The sequence below is a fragment of the Saccostrea echinata genome, unplaced genomic scaffold, assembly GCF_033153115.1.
Source record: "Saccostrea echinata isolate AGI-Se365-2 ecotype Australia unplaced genomic scaffold, CSIRO_AGI_Sech_v1 ptg000057l, whole genome shotgun sequence".
NCBI classification, from domain to species: Eukaryota; Metazoa; Mollusca; class Bivalvia; order Ostreida; family Ostreidae; genus Saccostrea; species Saccostrea echinata.
The window spans coordinates 768,604-791,096 of record NW_026889806.1 but is presented as its reverse complement, the minus strand read 5'-3'; the positions used below and the strand labels follow the sequence as shown (position 1 = coordinate 791,096).

Genomic DNA, 22,493 nt, shown 5'->3' with positions numbered 1-22,493 from the left:
GAATAAAAACCAAACTTCAAAGGTAAAATAATTATTAAAGGAGTTAAAAGAATACTTTTGAAATGTATGCATTGCAATTGTCAGTATATTTTAAGCATTTTAGAAATTTTTGTATGACTTCATTAATTTTAAGCATTTTAGAAATTTTTGTATGACTTCATTAAAAGTGAATATTTCATCTATTTTGAACTTTGATCTCACAAGTCAAGGAATTATTTTTATAAAACAAAACTTTTGTAAAATTTCAATGTATATATAGAGACAACTATAAGGAAATACCATGCTGAAATGAATCATATGTGAAAATTGTACGCGAGTGTTTTTACACATACATTGTACAATGTTATAGTACTTTACATGTGATTTTGCAAGCAGTACATTATCAGCACTTAGAAAATAAGAATCGTAGGACGTAAGAATGTTGCTGGTGACGGTTTTTGAGGAAATCTATCTTCTGATTCATTTCTTTGTTTTTATTTACAGGAGACTTAGTACCCTCAATAAATGTGCTGTAATGAGGATAGGGACACCCACCAAAAAACTCGTAAGTATTCTCATATGACCTTCACATCATGGGCATTGGATAAGGAAATTATATCTATACTTAAGAACTGGGACAAGTTCTTCACAAATAAGCAGATTTTCTGTTGAATTGGTCATTTTTTATAAATCTATTTATTTTCATAATGTGACTCCCTTGCAGATTTTCTGGCATGGATTTATGTCATTCATATTTAAGAAATTTAATAGACCTATTTTTATGTTTATGCTTCAACAAATAGATTTACATTGAGGCATGTTTTCATGAGCCTTTACCATAATAAAGGGAGATTCCCATTCTGTTATAAAATGTGAAGGATAAAGGGAAATCTGGTGCCCTCTTGGAGTTTTTAATTCCTATCCTTGGTTGTAATCATGTTATTAAATTGTCTGTGAGTCCCATCTAGAAAATGCGTTTTTATTTACTCAGTTAAATCTACCATACTAAGACTTGTCAGCCATAGAAAATAAGCCTAAAAATATGAATGTGGATAATCATCTTGAGCAAGATATTAAAATGTATGAAGAGGGATAGTACTGGCTACGCTCGAATGACCTGGTAATGAGGTGGGACAATATAAATTCGCTAGTGACCTACATTGTTGTATATAAGACCTTAAACAGAGCAGAGGGGCACCTGTCAACGAAAGTGTCCAGTGCTTAGAACTTCACATTAAAAAATGTGAACAATTACCATAGCTAAGGAGTCTACATACAAATAGTCTCGTGTAGTTATTATAGTCGGGAACAGTGAATTGTTAGACAAAAGAGGAAAAGTGTGATTACGCATGTGACAGACTGACATGTGCAAGCCAGCATGGATTATTGTAGATGATTAACTACCGAGTAGTGAGGTAACATCATCACTGTGTCCGTAACTGCTGTTTATCTGTTTGCCGTATTAGGAGAGTCTTCTGTTGCTTGTTTTCTTTTGCCTTATAAATCAGGTCTTTGTGGGGATTTTACTCAGATCAAGAGAGTTTTATAAAGTGAAAGGGCCCGGTATTTCCTTGAGAATTATACAGAAACAATTAAGTGTTCTGTGACATCAAATGTAGTGTTGTTAAGAAGAGATACAGTTAATTTCCTTGTACGTATTGTGTATCAAGGACAGATCTTTACTGTGAGGAATAAATTTCATGTAGGGGCCGGGAACTTCCTTTCTGTTGTTAAAGATGAAATGCATCTTTAATTTATGGATATTATATATGCATATATATGGGAGCAAAAATCAATATAACACAAGACAGTTGATAAGAAGATTTCTAGGGCTATTAAGTGTGTATTGAGACATTGTACAGGCAGAAAACTTGAATTTTCTAATGTTTAAGATAGGGATGTAGAAGGCTAGCATTTATGTAATATGCTGAAAAAAATATGAAAACAAATGATGTAAAACAGATAAATATTTCATGCTTACGTAAGTTTTTATTTTTTCTTCCCACAGGGTGATGAATCAGACGATGAAGATCAGTGTGCTCTCAGTGACAAGTGGAAATATCAACACAACATCCGTCGCTGGTCTCGCAAGGATTTGAGCAGCCCATCTTCAGATGGGCAGCCATTGTCACCTACTGTTAAATCGAGTTCAAGCAACGATAGTCTACTAACGGATCAAAACTCAAGCAGTGAGACTGGAGACAGTCCAATCCTTGATTCCAAGATGCACCATGAAAAGAATATGGCTAATGATGACTATTTTGGGGTAAAGACTACTACTCCCCATGATCATCTCAATCCCTCAACAAGAACCTTAAGTCCGAGACTCAGGAGGGCTGCAAGTGAAAGAATTAAAGGAGCTAAGAATTTCCTGAAAAGGATGGAAAGTTTTAAAAGTCGAAAAAATAGGCGAATTCAAAGGAATGGAAATGTAGAAATCAGTGGACCTGTTGTGATGGATACAGATGGAATGCAAGCTAAGATAAGGCATTTGAACTGTAAAGAGTTGAGTCCTTCCAGTGAGGTACCCCCAACTCTTCCAACAGAAGAAAACAAAACAACAGAACCCTGGTCAGACAGTGCTACAAATTACAATAAGGACCCTCAGCAGACACCCGTCTCCCCCCAGGAAGTCAATGACCCCAGTAGTGCTTTAATCTCTACCCTGAAGTTCCTAGAGGACGCGAGCCAGTCCTCAACAGAACTCCACTCCTCAGTGAAAACTCCCTCCCCACTCTCAGGGCATGTACATCTCAGAAAACCCAACTTAGCTTGGAAAAATATAAGTGACTCTGAACTCTTTTCTTCAGAAACCTCTCCATCAGTGTCTTTTAAGCTTCCCGATGACTACACACCGGGAACATTTCCTCGAGTGCTGCCCACAGGGTATGTACAGACAGAGAGAGGTCATGGAATTAATACTAGAACTGGCAGTATTAGTTTAGGTAGTGATAGAAAGGATGACAATGTGCCCAGTGGTGCCTCTGTCAAAAGACGGGGATCTGCAGGCCCTCGATTAGACTCCTGCAGAGTCAGTGTCTATGACAATGTGGAGCCCGAGGAGGATTTAGAAAGTGCCCAACAAGAACTGGACTTGATTCTCAGTAAAGTGTTCGAGGATATAAACGTTCTCAATAAAGCCATCTATGGTGAAGATGCAGGTAAGAGTTAATTCCCTTTGACAAATATATGCTTTTTTTCAATATTTGATTTTTGCAGTATTTTTAGTTTATTGAAAAAAATTATTTCTTTATTTTAGGGATATTTAAACTTTAAACCAGCAAAATGAAGTTAAAAAAAGTTTAAGATGTAAGATAGAAGCATGTATCAGTGGTATTGTCACAGTTAAGGTTGAAATAAAAGATTATGTTTTATTTCGTTCTACAAATTTAAAAATTTTATAGCATGATATGATTTTATTTTTAGTTTATTTTATTCAACTTTTATTTGTTCTTTCTGTTATTATTTAAGTTAAAAAATATAACGTTTTTGTTCTTGTGTACTTTTTTCCTTGAATTTCTTCTTGTGGTAAGTGTACAGACTTGTCAACAAAACACCTTTCGATACAAGACTTCATTCATAAGCTTTGTTATTCATGGTTATAACCAGAGGTATAGCAGTTAGAGGTCTTTTTCATTATATGGATGACTGCATGAGTGCTGGCCTCTAGTTAGTTCAGACTGAAGACATTCGATATCTAATGACGTCCATTCATTTCCTTTTTATTCAAGTTGTTCAAGTCTGTATAAAAGCAAGCTATCTTGTCTAATAAAGTTAACATACATACTAGGCTACTATAGATCTCTTCTGAATGGAACATGTAATTTAAAATTCCTGGAGGAGAAAGCTATCATATGGCATAGAATTCATTGAATGCATGTTCATTAACAAGTAATGTGATTTTTGCATTGTAAGGTGTATTAAGAGTTCAGCTTCAGTGATTATTAACATTTAATAATGACTTTGAACAAGCTCATCTTGATTCCATTGATATTGATATCAATTTTATTTTTTTACAGAAATATTACAGCCCCCTCCCTCTTCTCACAATTCAACAGTAAATAAATCGGATGATGAGAGCCATCTATCTCTGAAGAACTTGAGTGCTCTGGAGACAGATGACAGTTTGAATGGTGATCAGGATGTGACCAGTCGGACCAATTCCTCCCCAGACACTAGTGATCATGACATCACAACTGGGGAACTGTCGCACGATGACTCGACAGAAAATATAGAGACTCGTGAGAGGCGAGACTCTGGTGTGGGGTCTTCACTCACTCGAGCTCCAAGGTATACATACAAACTTTTATCTTGCGCATTTTACTGAAGAAAAATCTATGTTGAATCTCTGATATATCTTTGTGAGGAGAAGATCAGTTAATGAACAAAATCATGAACACATTCATTTACAACTTACTGGTTACAAAACAAAAGAATAAATACATGTTAATAAAATTATGAGAAATTTTAAGGTATTTTATTTCACCTCCCATTTGAATTTGAGGAATCCTTAAGGGAGACTTCTGTATATAAATTCTATTTTCTTTCAGTGACAGAAGAAGACAGAGAATTCGCTGGCATAGTTTTCAGAAATCTCACAGACCAAGTGTGAGCGGGAGAAATACTCACATTAGCAGTCTGTCTGTGTGTCAACTTATGGTGCTACAAAAACTCTCTCTGTGTCGTTTGACAGGCCTCATAGAAAAATACTCACCTAATCGCTCAGGATGGAACTGGAGCATGCCGGGATTCATGAAACGCCATAAGACTCCTAATTACAATGACCGTAATGTGTTTGGTGTACCCCTTCTTGTGACTTTACAGAGAACGGGCCAGCCCCTGCCCCAGTGTATGCTTAGTGCTATGCGCTATCTCAGGAAAACCGCCAAAGAAGCCGTGGGAATCTTCAGGAAATCAGGAGTGAGGACCAGAATTCAGAAACTGAAGAATGAAGTGGAAGCTAATCCAGGTCAGTGTGTATTAAAAATCTCAGATTTACACAAATAGGACACAGCTAAATTTCAAGTTTGACTTTTTTGATGATTAACAGGGGTGGACACTAGTTACAACGTATTACAACTTCAGTGGTTTCCTTTACACTGTGGGAAATTATGGCTCTAAGAGAGATAACTCTTGAATAAAATATATGACACTCTCTCTTTCAGATTCAGTGAACTTCCAAGAACTTCAGGCTTATGATGTGGCAGACTTGCTGAAGCAATACTTTCGTGAATTACCAGAGTGCTTATTGACCAATAAGCTCTCAGAAGTTTTCATCAATATCTTTATCTGTAAGTTTTTTCATGTTCATTTTTCAAATGACGAAAATTAACAAAGAAAACTTGAAATTTTATAAATTCAGAGTTTTCCAAGAAAGATAAACTGCAAAATCAGGTATGAAGCATTTATCAATGAATGAATTGGCATATATATATATGTAGATAGTAAGCTGAGATTTTGAGATGTGTGTTTGTTGAGCTAGTAATTCATTTCTGTATTGTGAAATTGCCCAGTGAGTTTGTGTCTCTATGTTGTAGATTTTTGTGTTTGTTGAGCTGGTAATTCCTCTCTGTGTTGTAGATTTGCCCAGTGAGCAGCGTCTGGAGGCCCTACAGTCTGCCGTTATCCTCCTTCCTGACGAGAACAGAGAAGTTCTTCAGTCCCTTCTTTTCTTCCTCTATGACATTTCGATGCAGGCTGAGGAACATCAGATGACAGCCAGTAATCTTGCAGTATGCTTTGCTCCGTCTCTGTTTAACATGAGTGGGACAAAGAGTGTGACTCAGAGCCCGAGTCCGCGAAGACCGAGGAAGAATCTAGGTGTACCGGACGCTAGAGAACTTCAAGAACAGAAAGCTGCACATGAGTGTCTGACGACTTTGATCCAGGACTGCAAAAAGCTCTTCAATGTAAGTGAGCTATCAATTTTTGAAAATACAATTTGAGATTCTTCAGAATATTTACTTGAAAATTTTTGAGGTAATTGATATATTATTTTGAATGAATTTTGAAAAATTTCAGATTCCAACAACAATGATGAGCAAGTGCCGATTCTCCTACATTGAACAAGGGGACCCTGTATCCCTGGAGGAATTTAACAAGCGTTCATCTCAGGATGGTCAGTTGGAGTACCAGGCTTATGTTGACACAGCCATCCAGGGGTTACTGAAGGAATCCAGAGATAAGTTCAAAGGCTGGGTATCTGTCAGTTCTGTCCCTACTGACCTGGACTTGTCTTATAAGAAGGTGACCGATGGTCATCCACTCAGACTGTGGAGATGTTCAGCAGAAGTGGAGGCTCCACCCTATGTGGCACTGGACAGAGTCAAGGACGAGAGGTAAGCTGATTATACATTTAAATAAAATATTAGAATGAGTAAAAAATCTGATGATAACAGAAGCAACAATGTTATGAAATGGTAGTGAAAATGTTAAACATGGAAGTTCAAATGTTACTGTTATTTATTATACAATTACACAAGAGATAACAGGATTTCATTGAATGAGATTTTTTTTTATCAATAGACATACTTGGGACGAGGACCTTATTAAATGGAGATCTATAGAGAGACTGGATTCCCAGACTGAGGTTTTCCAGTATACCCAGAGTTCAATGGCACCACACCCTGCTAGAGATTTCTGTGTTCTCAGGTAGATATTACTGAGGATTTTCTCCAGGGAGTTTAAACAAGAAATTCACATTGCATAAGCTTTTGGTGTCATATTAGAAAAAAATTACATTAAAATAGTTTGTAACTAAATCAAAATTGATTTATTAATACAATGTAATATCTAACTACTTGAAGTTGACGATGATTTTGTAGAAATTCTGAATTTTTTAAATTTTCTTTACAGGTCCTGGAGAACAGATCTCCCAAAGGGATCTTGTGCCCTGGTGTCCACATCAATTGAGCACCCCCAGGCTGAGCTGAATGGAGCCATACAGGGGGTGGTGTTAGCTTCTCACTACTTGATAGAACCTTGTGGGTCAGGAAAATCACGAGTCACCCACATCAGCCGCATAGATATGAGGTAGGAGACTTATCCTTTCATTGCTTTTCCAAAAACCAGAAGTCCACAGTTAAAAGTACATGCTCATTTTATAAAAATTTTTATTAAAAAATATTCAAAAAGTTAATCTTTCTGCCTTTTGTTTTTTAGGGGAAGAACACCAGAGTGGTATAAAAAGGTATACAGTTACAACTGTGTAAATCAAATGGAGAGAATCCGCGACTCCCTGAAGCAAAGTACAGATGGACCAGAGTCCACTGTGTGAAGATAAGCTTCTGATTAAGATGAGAAATCTCCAAACAACAGGGAATTACTTCTTGTCCCTACACTGTGTGCCAATGTGGCACCAAACTGCTGAAGTCCATGAAGGGTTAAGCATGGAGTCTTGGACAGAAATCTTCTGTTGAAGGCCATTGACACTGAAGTCTGTGATGTATTGGACAAAACCATAATTCTGATTCAGTAGAGAACAATAGATAGTCACTGACAGATGTGGGGTGCTAACCACATGACAATCTAGTGCTGTAATATAGAACATTCCGTATAGATTATAGAGGAGGGCAAAATGTGTTCATTTTAATTAGCATTACTGTTGAATTTTGTAGAAGGGGACCTAGGTTCACTAATGAGTAGCATCTAAAAACAGAATGGTGGGCAGTCCCCACTGTTGCCATAGAGAAGGCAGCATTATGTCTGTTGGTAACCATAGGAACCATGCTAGTCATGTGACCTGATATTATTCCTTGGGAGTAGAGAAACTGCAATATTACAAAATGCATTTATTGTTGTCCTGTGCCATGTCTTGTGTGTATTCCGTTGTAAATATTTGTCCAAAGTTTTGAATGTACATTGTACAGAAGTCATTAAGATACATACATGTTATAAGTTATGACTATGTTAGACATAAGTTACTGGCATTGAGTGATGTTATATTGAATGTAAGAATGACTGAATTTTATTTGAATGTTTGACACTGTGAGAGAGAGAGAGAGGTGTACTTTCACTTTCTGTAAGAGAGGTACTTTCACGTTCTATGAGAGGTACTATCACTATATATATGTATGCTGATGTCCTCTGTGGCCAGACTCTGCTGTAATAATCAAACCAGTCCATACCTCATACTAGCCAGTCACACGGCTGATTTATTTATCCTGTACACTAATGCTCCCCCCCCCCCAATACTGGTCAGATGGACCAGTGTATACATGTAGATGTTACATTAACATTGGTTGTGATGTTTTAGGTAAAGAGAGTTATAAAATATTCATCATTGATATTATTCCTAAAGTAAACAACTCAACCGTACAATCATTAAGGAAAACACATTGCATGTATCTAATAAACTGCAGAAATCCACAGATTCTTTGACATTGTGTAAAGGTATAGTCAGCCAGTAGCTATTATTAAGAAAAGTGTATTCAAAAACACCATACTATGTTAAACTAGTATTTTAACGATCAAGTTTACATTTATATCTGTCAAAGATTTTAATTTCACTATGTTACATCAGGAGATGTGTAGTCACACGACAGTGTACAGTGTCAATAATGATATTGTCATCTCTATTACCTCAGACCTATATATATATATATATATATCATGATTCCATTGTATCTGTATCTTGTTATGATATTTGTTATTATTATTATAATGAAGTAAGTCATAAATATTAATAAAACAAGAAAATTTAAATGAGGAATTTGTCTTCTTTCTTGCAAGATACGTAGAAAAATTTATCGTTCTTTCTCATGTGAAAGAAAAGTATTGAAATTTACTGCAAAAAAATCTCATGTATTAAAACCAAAACAAGGGATTATTTTTAGGTAACTTAGGTGACCGATTGCATTCAAATGCGTTGACCAATGAAAACAACTTTTAACGATATACTCGAAAGGTACTCTTTTTTATCTTTGATATAAAGGTGTACATATTGAGTTACTCTGATCACTCAACCCTCTGATCACTCATATCAAATTATGTTTTAATATTAATCATTTTCCAAAGGAAATTTGATTTATCAGTAAAGTACAATTTCATCATATATCTTGCGAGCAAAATTAAAGTTGACATTTTGTCATTTTTTCCTAATGAGAGTTACCTCTCTTATCAGAGGGCCCAGTGTACATTTTCTGCAAATGAATAGATATTGATTAACCTGATTATATAAAAACACTTTTTTAAACACCTATATTTCTTGTCTGCTGCTCAGCAGTTTTTAAATAAGGTTAAATATGGCTACATTATTTATAAAATAACCCTAAAACTTGTTATGACAATATGAATAGGTGTACAGTTTCCGTTTGTAATAGATGATAAGAGGCTTACTGTCTCATAGCATATCTCTAACCCACCCACCCCCAACAAAAAATTCTCATAGCACATCCTACCCCCCGCACCCCCTCCCCCCAAAAAGCAAAGTGTCCCCATCCCCCACCCCTATCGCATGTGACCTTTTTCAGTGTTCTATTTTTGTTTCAGAGTTTATGCACGTTCGTTAAAGCATTTTTTTAAATTACACTAAATCTTTAGTCTATCTCTCTTGACATTTCCTATTGCAAAAAACTACTCGATTCAATGATTTCAAATGAACCGGTAAATCAACATCTATTATAGATTTTGTTGACGTCAAATCTGTTGTCAGCCCGACCGCAAAGCGTTTCCTAAACAATATTATTTCCTAATCAAACCTCAACAGGAGATAGAGGTAAATCCCAAAAATGGAGTCATCCTGGAAGTGCAATTTTATGCAACGGTTACATCACGCATGACAAAACACTTTTGTTATGTAAATAACAACTCAAGTGAGAAATGTTTAAATAATTGACTGACATAGGAGAGTAGTTTCTGACTTTTATACGTAGGTTTTAATGCAAAGTAAATGAAAGAAAATGTCAGTTCTGAATTTATAAATTAAAAAATACTGATATTAAAATATGTGTTGAAATGTTGAAATGAATAAAATGATTTCATGATGAATTGAAATGTCAAAATAAAATAATTACATAAATACAAAGGTTAACAGTCGTAGTTAAATAAACAGTCACAAAAATGATATTATGTATACAACACATGTATACAAGTAAAGTGCAAACACATCATGATTTCCTTTGTAAATAACATTTCAGAAGCTTAAAGTTAAACATTTGAAGCATCTGTTTTATTCTTAATCGTTGACATGTCAACGATGCATATAATTTTTAAAGCATCTTCGTAACTAGGTAGTTCCTGGTCACGTGATTTATCTGCTGCAACCACAGATTCATACGACGGAGGAGCGTAATTAACATCATAAAATCCACGATTAATTTCACCTACAGTTGCTATGGTGATATTGTTAGTTTCCCTGGTATCACGTACACAAACAGACACACGTTCTTTGACCCAGGCACATTGGCAGAGTGACCGAAGACAGCTGGTCAATATTTCAAAAGCTTCCTTTAATGGCGCTGGTCCATGATTTTTCAGGCAAAATACAACACAACAAAGAATCATTAGAAAGGCAAATGTTAAGAAAAATAAAGCAGCACCATCCATTGTAATCCTCGAGTAAAGTCCCATGCAGTTGAAAAGGTGTATCTCATAAACTCATCTATAAACAAACAAATAAATATATAAACAAACATTAAATATTCCAAAGAAAAAAATCATTCAACTGTAAAAATGAAACTGAATTCCTCTGTATTCATTATAATAGTTTTGATATATACTATAGGTTTTTACAATATGATAGTGATTCTTATATTCTACAAAAATGAATCTGTTTCTAAAATAATAATGAATTACCACTAACCTTCACTTTTGTCCGTTCCTGTTGAAGTTAATCATATATGTTATATATTCTTACTGGAGAAACAGTTGAGTATATTATTTACAACCCTAACCCTTTGTGTACTTCACTATTCATGACAGACTACACTTCTTGGGAAATCCTTATGACTAAATTTAAACACCTGTCCACCTTTTACAAAATGCAATGCATATGACGTCATTGTTAAAGGTGTAAATATTTAAAAGGATAAGCATTGATCATATTTTTTGTTTGGCACGTTGTTGATTGTTGACAAGTTTATTATCAGACTTAAGCCAAACCATGAAGTCAATGATACGTTTCAATAAGAACACGTATCTATCAATCATATTGAAATGTCTTTTAAGATCAAAAAGCTTTTGACAGATAAAAAAAAAAACCTTGAATTTCTGAGAATTCAGTCGTTCACAAGTATCGGTAATGTTTTTTCCTCCAATATGTATATCCAAGCTCTAGCATTTCGAACTGTTTCCATTTATTGAAATACATGTATTCATTGCTTTGTGTACTCCGTTTAAAATGTCAGAAACCTTGAATTCTCTCTTGGAGCCCAAGCAGACCTTTCATAATGGTTAAGAATTATGCTGAATGCAAAAAAGAAGAAAAAAAAAGATGACCGAAACCAGAATAGAATGAATGGAAACCAGTAACTGGTTTAAAAATAACAACATGCTAAAATAAATGATAGTACTAAGGATTACTAAGGAACTGCAATCGTTGTTGCAGAACGCACGGGGGTGAGGGAATACTGGCGTAGAAGGTACAAGGTATAGGTAGAGGCGCTTTGTAAGGTAAAAACGAAGTATAGGTGAGCTGTATTACCTTAAGTCAACCAATATGCAATTTCAGAGATAAAACAATGTAAATTCAACTAATTGACAAATACAATATCGGTATAGTCATCTGATAATGTAGAAAATACATACATAAATATCATATTCTAAATTTATCTCAGTGTGTATGAATTAAAAAAAAACGAATTACCCATAGATCAATTCAGTAGGGCTGCAATGTTTGCAAATAAATTGTACTTGACTCTTTTCCAATGTAAAAGGTGAAGATAATGAACAGTGATCAATCTCACAAATCCAGTAACCCAACCGAACCGTAGACACAGACCCGTGTCAACAAGGAGTAAGCATCCCCTGTTGGCCGATCACACCCATCGTGAGCCATACATTGTATGTACTATAGGATTAAGAGGGCTGGGTGGTTGTGGCCATTTTCAGACTATATTGATCTTCTTTAGAAGAAGAGCTCCATATAAAGATATACAAAATTGATCAAATTTTAAAACTAAAATGTATGAAATTTTTGTTTGCCAAATGATAGTTGACAGCTTAAGATATCATATCTAAAAAATTAAGTTATATCTGATGGTTAATTTGTTGACCCCCCAGCCTCCTTAAACGTTCTTTTTGAAAAATTTTATCGAGGTGTGAACTCTTTGTGAGTAAAATGTCAAGAGTTTATACCTCGATAAAATTTTCAAAAAGAACGTTTAATTCTTATTATTCCAATTACGAAGTTTTAAAATTATTTCTCTTTGAAGCCTCCATACAATCCGTTATTTCTGTATGCAGCGTAGGAATACCCGACGTGTGCTCCTTGTCATAATCGGAAAAAAAACCAGAAAAATCCGTAGACATTTCAGTGTATAAATAATGGTCTAAAAATTAGTATGAAAAACATCAGTCAGTATTTGACTCAATGATAGGTTGTATGTGCTGACAAGGTCATTGTATCGACCGTAAAACTTGCGAAATGATGACTTCTAACGAGACTATTGATATTGTCTTCCCACAAATTTTTATTAAAATAGAGATACATTGTATATAATGTATCTGTCTTCCCACAAATTTTTATTAAAATAGAAAATTTGGTGTTATGACTATATCCTTGTTTCATCAACTTGTTATTCAATAGTTTGCCTCGCTATAGTAATTCGTCATACGTAGAGCATGCTCTTGCGTATCGAATCAACCCCATATGCAGGTGATAAGGGTATATTGCGACATAAGTAAGGGAAGTTGACGATTGAAAAGTTGAAGTCATCACGTTTATCATAAGACTTTGTTGTTAGGTTACCATTAACGTCTTTTATAGAAAAATATCTAAATATGAAATATATATGTCAGAATCTGTGGTATCTTTTATTTCAAGCTCACTGGGATATATCGAGCCGTCATACGAATGAAAGTAACTATATTGTTAATTGATAATACGTCGTCGATATAACGAAATGTCGAGTTGAAGGCCATAGCAAGTGTTTTCTTCTTCTCATGTAAAAGTTTTTGAATAAATTCTGCTTCATATGAATACAAAAATAGTTTGTTAATAAGGAAGCGCAATTGGTACATGTATTCAAGGGAATTCCAACAGATTGTTGAAAGACCTGATCTCCAAAAATTACATAGATATTGTCAATCAGAAACTCAAGCATCTTTTTAATATCAACTTCAGAGTACTTGTTGTATGTAAAATCAGAATACTTTTTAACAAAATAATTTTGCAAATGACCAATGACAAGGTAAGTATATTTAGTTATTTACGACTTCCATTTTTATTGAAAGATGTCAAAAAGCCTGGGACTTCAATTTATCGTGGCGAATGATTGTATAAAGTGTTGAAAAGTCGTACGTTTTGATGTTATTGATTTTAGTGGAAAAAATTTTGATTTCAAATTTTCTAAAAATTCTTTGGAGTTTTAAGATCCACCACTTCTCGAATATACTGTTGTACAATACTCTTGAAGTTTCTCTTTCATTTCAGTAAATATTTTAGTGAGGAGTAAAGAAAGAGGCTTGGTAGAACATTTACTGGAACCCGCTATGTATCTTTGTTTATAAGGATTTTTATGAAGTTTAGGAATCCAGTAAAGGTATGGTAATTCAAATTCATTTGGATTGTTAGGAATATTAAAAATATCTAAAACGGACATGATTTTGAAGAATTTTCTCCTTAGAAAGAGTGCTATGGGTGTAAGTTGGATTTCCACCTGCAGAATTAAATCCTAGTTCCTCTAAAATACAATTCAGATAATGAGCCTTACAAACAGACTATATATGTTGTTACCAGCTTTGTCAGCTGGGACCAGTACATACTGATCGCGTATTCTATCTAATACCTCTTTTACTTCTGAATTATTAAAGACAGAAGGATAAATAGTTTTCATACAGCCCCTCAATCGCTTAATGCGAGAAAATGTAATTTCGAGGGAAAAAAAAAAAAATCAATTTAAACGAAATTTGATGCAGAAATCTTTAATAAGGTTTTGAATAATTATACTGGGTGACAACTGATTACTACTAGTATTTGCCTAACTAGTTTGAAATACTATAATTTGAAAGGATAAGCTTTCACTCAAGGTATAAACAGCGGCACAGTGTATGAAATCTTTGAAACAGAATCTAAACATCATATTAGGCACCTAACTCCGGGGCCATAAAATTACTTAGTCGATCTCACTTTTAATGAAATTTTCCTTGTCAGTTTGCCATATATGTAGGGGATAATCCCTTTTTTCCGATGGGGTGGGGAGTTCTACATGTCAAACTCGGAGATATTTTGACCAAAAAGTAAACTTGCCCCAACCTGAAAACCCCATTTTAGGGTGGGGTGGGCACTTTCCTGAGTCAAATTTCTTCAAAATACATGCCTCTCCTTACCGTCTTAAGAGGGGTCCATGTTTCCTAGGGGCTCCAAGGTCTTTTTTTTTGGTTACTTTTACTTAAAAATTTAATAACTCTAAAAACAGAGGGGTCCTGATCCCCCCGACACCCCTTTAGATCCGCAAAGACTTGCAAAGTCTTTCACTCTGGGAAATTTAAATCTCTACATATGAAACAGATATGTCAGGCTCTGTGATGTCTTTTATTTCAAGTTCAGTGGGATATATCGAATCAACGTAGGAAAGAAACTGAATATTGTTAAAATATAGTCAAATGCTAATGTCAGACTGAGGCCGAAAGAAATTTATTGTGGAAAAGTCAAAATTGGATCATCTAAGTTCTACATGTACAGCCCTGGAGCCTTGCCCCAAATCCATAAACTGAGAACAGATTGAAGTCAAAATTTTTATTATGAAAATCTTGATTTTTATTTCACACATGTCTTTGAAAATTTCAGATTAGTATAATATTCAAATACAAACACAGGATGAAAATATTGTTTGACTATCAAAATTGCATTTTAAAAGCTATATAATTTGAAATTTTGATTTAGGTTCGTTCTTTTTTTTATCGTTTTGAGACTTGAGGCATGGAACCCCCACCCCTTTTCAATTTTTTTTCAAATCTGGGATCGCCACGCTTTTTTCCTAGTCATGTTTTCTGATACGAATTTTTCCTGCAATGTTACAACCGTTCATCCCCGTATAAACAAAGAAACTTTTATTGTTTAAATAACTGTCACTCAATCAACATTACATTCACATCCTTCACCTGGTAAATAACACATAATGAACAAAAATGCTGATCTGTCATTCTTAATTATGATTCATTCCCCCAGATTAATTATCATAATGAAATACAAATAGCCAAAATATGTTTGCATCGATTTGAAGAGAACTTGAGTTATATTGTGGTATTTACGTACATGTATGTAAAAGTTGAAGATACTACCACTCAAAAATTATAATTTGCTACAATATTCATGCATGAATTTTGATATCTTTTGTTACATCACATCGAGTACGATTTAACCACACACAGATGCTTATTATTTGTATTCATATGAAGCAGATTTATTTAAAATTTTGTACATGAAATGAAACAGTCTCTTACTGTGGACTTCAATTCGACATTTGTCGCCTGTGTGGCGCAGTGGTTAGAGCATCTGCTTTAGAGTTGCGGAGTAAGGAGTTGATCCTTACGTCGAGCGTTCGAATCCCACTGCGGGACGTGGAGACCGGTCCTTCGGATGAGACCGTATAAACCGAGGTCCCGAGTCGCAGTAGCCGCTGGCACGAAAAAGATCCCTAACTGCTCAATGGTCCTGAGGTCCGAGTATAGGTCAAAATATGTAGCCCTCCATCGGCAAGTTGTGGCATCTCCATTTAAGTGAAAAATTCTCGAGAGGGACGTTAAGCAACAAACAAATAATCGATTCGACATTTAGATATATCAATGCCGTTTTATCAATAAACAATAGTCATTTTCATTCCTACGTTGATTCGATATATCCCTTTTGACTCGAAATAGAAGACACCACTAAGCCTGGCACATCTGTTTCATCTTTGGATGTTTTTCTAGAGAAAGACTTTGATGGAAAACTTACAATAAAACTTTATGTACCTGATGACTTCAACTTTTCTATTCTTACAGCTGATTCGATACTTAAGAGCATGCTCTAAGTACTGAGAATTTCTAAATGAGGCAAACTATTGACAAATAAGTTGATGATAGAAGGAAATCAAAAGCCCATAAAGTGTACTTCGCAAATTCTATGGTTGATACATTGACCATGTAAGCAAGTAAAGTCAAACCTCGTTATCTCGAACTCGATGGGACCGAGAAAAAAACCGAGTCCGAGGATTCGAGATATCAGGGGTAAAATACTTAAAGAATAAGTGGTTGGAATTTCCAAATACTTATTCATGGTATTCGAGATAACAGTCTTCGAGATATGAAGTTCAACTGTATAATCTCTTGTTAAGTCGAATGTTGACTGACGTTTTTTATACAGATTGTTAGGCCATTATTTTCAAACTTAGTTGCCTATTGATTTTTCCGTCTGTCATGATCATAACAAGTAGCACACGGCGGATGTAACCAGTCGACAGGAATGCTCACTCCTCCATGGCACCTGATCTCACCTCTGATATTTTTAGAGGTCGGCGTTTGCTCTGCTCCAAATTTGTTATGTTCCAATGGACTTTCGAGTTTGAATGCTGTTCGTTATCTCCATATTTCATGTCATTGATTCTGTTGGAAATCTATAACTTAAATTTTGATATTATTATTGATAGAATTTGTTTACGTTGTTCTTTTTTTTTTTTTTAAATAATTTGAGATATCTTATTATACTAATTTGAGATATCTTATTATACTCCATGATTCTAATTGATTGTATGAATTTTACTTCATATTGTAGAAAAGACATAAGATCACATCGAGCCCCCTTATACTTATCAGTGTAAGATGCCTGTTTCAAAGCAATGACACACACTGAATACATGTAAGTATCATGCAATATCTTTGATTATAGAGATTTTGAATGACTGAATTTTTTTCAAATTTACATTAAGCATAAGATTTTCTTTGAGACAATTTGAGTAGAATAATACTAGTAAATATTTGTCCTGTTTGTTGCTTTAAAAATGCATTTCCGAGAATTCTATTGTTTGTGTGCAAATCGTTACATTTGTACAATCTTTTTAAAATAGTAATATGCTAACATCAAACCATCAATTTGTACAGATGTTTTTAAAAAGAATTGCAATTTTCAAATCAGCTACTAGTATTCATTTTACCGAAAACAGGCAAACAAAGAAACAGTAATGAAGAAAATAAAATGTAACATTTATTAAAACAATTGGGTAAGAGACTAGCCATTTTTATTGGTACCAAGCTGTATTTTCCTTTATTCTTCCTTTTCCCCCATTAAATCCAACTGCTTCTTAAATAAAAACGAAACGAAATTTTCACACCTTGTGATTGGTCATCAGCAAAATTACTTCATTAAAACCACTCTGATTGTACACACAAGTACTCTGAAGTTCCTCATTGACAACGTACATTTATGTAGTCTTCGGAGACCAAGTTTTCCAACGAACTGTTGGAATTCCGGGGGTGGGAACTAATTGTGCTCCTTTATTAGCTGACCTGTTTTTTTTTTATTTCTATGAAGCAGAATTTATTCAAAAGCTTCTACACGAGACGAGAAAAACACTAGCTGTTGCTTTCAATTCGACATTCAGATATATTGACGATGTTTTATCAATTAACAATAGTTATTTTCATTCGTATGTCGACTCAATATATCCGAGTGAACTTGAAACAAGCAAATTCAAAGAATTGTGGTCCCCCGCTTTCGGTGTCTTAGTGGATGGGATGTCATTATATATAGCATGTTGTAACTGTCTTGTTAGTATGTCCTCTCTTGTTTGTGCATTATACAAAAAGACATAAATTAAGCTTTTCAAAACTACATCAAACTTAAAGATCAAGGTCATGAGGTCAAATATCATAATAAAATCCGAAATGTTTTGTCACAAGTAATGCACATGTAAAAAAAATATATATATATCAAAAACCAGAGTACAGTGTATACAATCGGAAAGGTCTTGAAACAGCTAATGCACATGTCAAATGTAAATACCATATCTTCTCTCAATTAAAAGTTTTTAGCAATGTTCAACTTTTAAAAAATTAAGTCAAACTTCAAGGTCAAAGTTATGGGATTTAAAATCATAGTACATTTGGAAATTCTTGTCACAGGTAATGCACGATTCAAATATGAATGCCCTATCTTTGCTCCTTCAAAAGTTAGCAACACTCATGAAATGTTTGAAAATTGGTTCAAACTTGAAAGTCAAGCTCACGGGGTCAAATATCATACCATATTCAAAAACATTTTGACACAGGTAATGCACTTGTCAAATATGAACGCCCTATCATATGTCAAGCAAAAGAAATCACCAAAGTTATTTTTTTTTAAATTTAGGTCAAACATGAAGGTCAAGGTTAAAGGGTCAAAAATCATAGCATAATCGGAAACACCTTGTCACAGGTAATGTTCATGTCAAATATAAAAGCCCTATCTCTTCTCACTCAAAAGTTATAAGTAAAGATAAAATTTTGGACCTTCAAGGTCAAGGTCATGGGGTCAAAAATCGTAGTATATTTGGAAAGGTCTTGTCACAGGTAATATACAGGTATAATAATAAATCCCTACCTTTTCTCATTCAAAAGTTATGACCAATTTAAAGTAATGATGATTTTTTTGAAAAGTAGGTCAAACTTCAAGGCCAAGGTCACGGGGTCAAAAATCACAGTATATTTGGAAAGGTCTTGTTATAGGTAATGTATATGTGAAATTTGAAAGTCCAATCTCTTCTCACTCAAAAGTTATGCCAAGGTTAAAGTTTTTGTGACAGACAGACTGACAGACGGAGAAACTGACAGACGAATGAGATTTAATGTCCCCTCGCTTTCGCGAAAGTGAAAGCGGGGGACAATAAAAGACACCACATATTCTGGCACATCTGTTTTATATTTTAGATGTTTTACTGACTATAGACGATAAAGACGATAAAGGCCTATTGACAACTAAATTGTATGACAAACGAGATGCCTTTAGCTTTTAAATCGTCAACTTTCCTTATTTATGTAGTAATATTCCACTATCATCTGCTTATGGTGTTTATTTCTCCCACCTTATTCATTACTCAAGAGCTTGCTCTGAATACGATCAATTTTTTAAGCGAGGCAGGCTATTTACTGATAAGTTGATGTAACAGGGATTTCAACAGCCTCGTTAAGTCAGCATTTCGTAAATTTTATGATCTTGTTAGTAAACATTACCTAATCATTGGGTCTTATTTTGGCTAACTTGTTTCATACCAATTGTTAGGCCTCTGTTTTTTGTACTGAATTGATAGTTCCGTCTACCTGATTAATATATAGGGTTCACGGCAAGTGTGTCCGGTCAACAGAAGATGCTTATTCCTCCTAAGCACCTGATCCCACTTCTGGAATTTCCAGGGGTCCGTGTTTTATGCCCTGTTCACATATTTGTATTGTTTTTGGAATTTTTGAGATCAATCACTGTTCGCTATCTTTACCTTTAACATTGTAATAACCGATAATCTGTATGCATCCTGCTTGTTCAAAGGGGGGAAATGTTAACAAATTTGAATTCATATGATGATATTTTCATATTATTTTGTAGTCTTATCCTTTTTGAGAAGATTTATTTTGAAGTTCTATCATATACCAGTGACCCCTTCACCTATTCATCCTTAATTACATGTCATCATTAAAATTTTAACATACTTAATGAAACACTACTGTAAGATGCATACAAATTCCAGTAGTTCTCAAAAATAAGATTTTCAAATCAAAATTAAAACAAACTGTTTGTCCTAATTTTTGTTCTAGGCAGCATAAAATGGATAGCCTTAAATCTGCTTATTTATGGATTTAAATTTAATTTTGACAATCTGTTGCTGTAATTCTTAGGAAGATTTTGTCCTAAAAGGTTCTTTTGTAACCCCATCCGTACCTTGGGGACCATAGTTAACAATCTTGAATCTACAATACACAAGAATTTTGGCATACTAATTAGGACAATTTGCAGCCTAATAGTTCTTAAGTAGAGTTTAAAAAAAAAGACGTGTATGTTTGTATGTAAATCCCTTTCTGAGGCTCCATCCTTATAAAAGAGAACATGGTTTGAACAGACAGGAATCTTGAAGATTTTTAAAGACTTTCCCAGTCTAATCTAAATACAATGACAATACTATATAAAAGTGACTTATGTGATCTAAATAGTTGAATACTGTTTAAAGCAATAAAAAATCTATTTGCCATACAATGAATTTGATAACCTACTTTGACAGCAGAGAAAATCTCAACATGATTAACAGTGTTCTAAAAGCATGACGTTTCCATTTGCAGTATTACTATATTGAGGCCTCGAATGACCCTTCATTTATTGCAGTTGGTTTCATGCTTCTTTGACACACACACACACACACACACACACACACACACACACTGAAATCATGCTTTGTTTGCACTCCGTTCCATTTCATTAACATGAGATATTGCTTCTTCATAAGTCGGCAAATCAGGGTCTCTATTGTCTGATATCACAGAGTCATAGGACGGGGGATCATAGCTAACATTATAAATTCCCGGATTTTCATCCCCAATTGTGCTGACGTCTCGTCTATTTGTACTTATTTCACCATTGGATCTTCTTAACACAGATGAGAGTCTTTGCCTGCACCATGCACAATCTCCAAGTGATAGGAAGCACTCGCAATATATTGTACAACAATCCTTGAGTTTCTGTTTATTGCACCTCAAAAAGTATATTGATGCTAATAATATAAGTAATATTCCAAAAGCTAACAGGAATATTTCCCCCTGGCGCATGTTCTATTTCTTTATTCTGTTTTCTTTTAGATGGCCACTCAACCTATTAAAAAGAAATAAAATATATCTAAGATTTTTATCAGATACTTCATAGTTAAAGAAAACCTGAAAAATAGTCATGAGTCTTTTAAGGTTCATCGATACTCTGATAAGAGAGATAACTTTTAATGGCATAAATGTCCATTATTCCTTTATAAATCTGTCAAGTTGAAGTGTCTTTTTTTCCCGAGTTTGCCCTGCAAGCTCTGCAATAATTGTTTGTATTTTACTTAACAAATACATTTCTTTTGGAAAATCATAAGCGTTAAAGAAACATTTTATATGAGTGAGCAGATTGTTTATGAACCTTAATCTTCCAAATTATTCGATTCTAGACAGCAAACTAAAGGGAGCATGAACGTTGTGTATTCAGTTCTTCACTTGCTAATAAAATAAGATGGAAAATGAATTTGAACCCACAAATATCAATGTTAAATTTACTCCGAGTCCCCCTCTCTGTTTCTCCGAGCTCGTTCTGGGACTTCATCAAAGAAATCATAGGCCCGCCACAGGGTCAGACTTACTTGTATAATTCTATCAGTGTTGGGGTACCTATATTAGTGAAAGGGGGATAAAGACACCTCCCTGAAATGTGATTATTTCTAATTTAGCTTCAGTCAAACTTTTTTCCTCTTGTGATGCTGTGTAATAATTTACCTTAAGTATCAGGTAAAGTTGCTAATGTTCATCTTATAAACAAGAGACACTTACCACAGTTTTGTTCAGTTTTGGAGGTGGTCGCCATTTTGTGTGCATAATTTCCATTCATACTATGAGCAATAGGATTGAACTGTTTACTTTTCATGTCGTAAAAATATCACAGGTACCTCCTTTTCTTCGTTTATAGTGTACTAGAAAATCCCCCTTTCAAATTGATAAACGACCTTATCACACAATATTTAATCATGCTTCCTTGTTTGAACGTAACTGACTTTTGTTACAACAGTAAAAATAAGTGTACACCTTCCAGTTTATATATAATTGTATCCAAAATGAAATACTATTACATGTGTATATAAGTAATCATATTTTTATCGTTTCTTCCTATATTTTTAGTTTAAAGTGTTGAAATAAATGTATGCATTTTTACGAATTGAATTCACTGTTCATTTAACGGACTTAAAATTACCTTAATTAGTACAGACTTATCATTTGCCCCCCTAGACAGAATGTTAATCGTTAATATTCACAGGCACTTATTTCTGTATTTATAAATTTGTTACCCGAAAATACTAATATATTATGGGATGAAAAAAAATTATTACAGAAACACAGACCAGTGCTAATCTACACTAGTATTCTTACGTACCGAGACAGTTGTAAGGGATACAGAACATTCTTTTTAAAAGAAAAAAAAATACTGTCACCCCTGCTACACCTGTGTGTAGCGAGAGAAGAATAAGTATAAAAATCTTTAAATGATATACTTGTCACGTACAACGTATAGCAACATAAGGGTTTTGTAAACTCTACATGAATTTCAATACCACCATACAGTAAAGTTGTCTGGGAGAATATACCTGTAGATTGAATGAAAGATTTTTAAATTTGCA

The 22,493-nt window shown here is 34.4% G+C and overlaps 1 protein-coding gene and 1 long non-coding RNA gene across 3 annotated transcripts in view; one reads left to right on the top strand and one right to left on the bottom strand.

Moving 5' to 3' along the window:
* The window catches only part of LOC133174136 (rho GTPase-activating protein 7-like), a 55,456-nt gene extending 46,771 nt beyond the window's left edge, over positions 1 to 8,685 (top strand). For both annotated transcript variants that reach the window (XM_061309189.1, XM_061309190.1), the window contains 10 exons: positions 484 to 544; positions 1,988 to 3,140; positions 3,999 to 4,269; positions 4,530 to 4,948; positions 5,145 to 5,270; positions 5,560 to 5,888; positions 6,001 to 6,317; positions 6,505 to 6,630; positions 6,835 to 7,011; positions 7,141 to 8,685. In XM_061309189.1, the coding sequence (XP_061165173.1) occupies positions 484 to 544; positions 1,988 to 3,140; positions 3,999 to 4,269; positions 4,530 to 4,948; positions 5,145 to 5,270; positions 5,560 to 5,888; positions 6,001 to 6,317; positions 6,505 to 6,630; positions 6,835 to 7,011; positions 7,141 to 7,255 (3,094 nt within the window). In that variant the 3' untranslated portion in view covers positions 7,256 to 8,685. The remainder of the gene's footprint in view (positions 1 to 483; positions 545 to 1,987; positions 3,141 to 3,998; positions 4,270 to 4,529; positions 4,949 to 5,144; positions 5,271 to 5,559; positions 5,889 to 6,000; positions 6,318 to 6,504; positions 6,631 to 6,834; positions 7,012 to 7,140) is intronic.
* Positions 8,686 to 20,302: 11,617 nt separating this feature from the next.
* LOC133174261 (uncharacterized) lies at positions 20,303 to 21,799 on the bottom strand. The gene is made up of 2 exons (XR_009719102.1): positions 21,598 to 21,799; positions 20,303 to 20,944 (listed from the first exon to the last, which is right to left on the bottom strand). It is a non-coding gene; the product is annotated as an uncharacterized LOC133174261 (long non-coding RNA).
* Between the last annotated feature and the right edge of the window lie 694 nt (positions 21,800 to 22,493).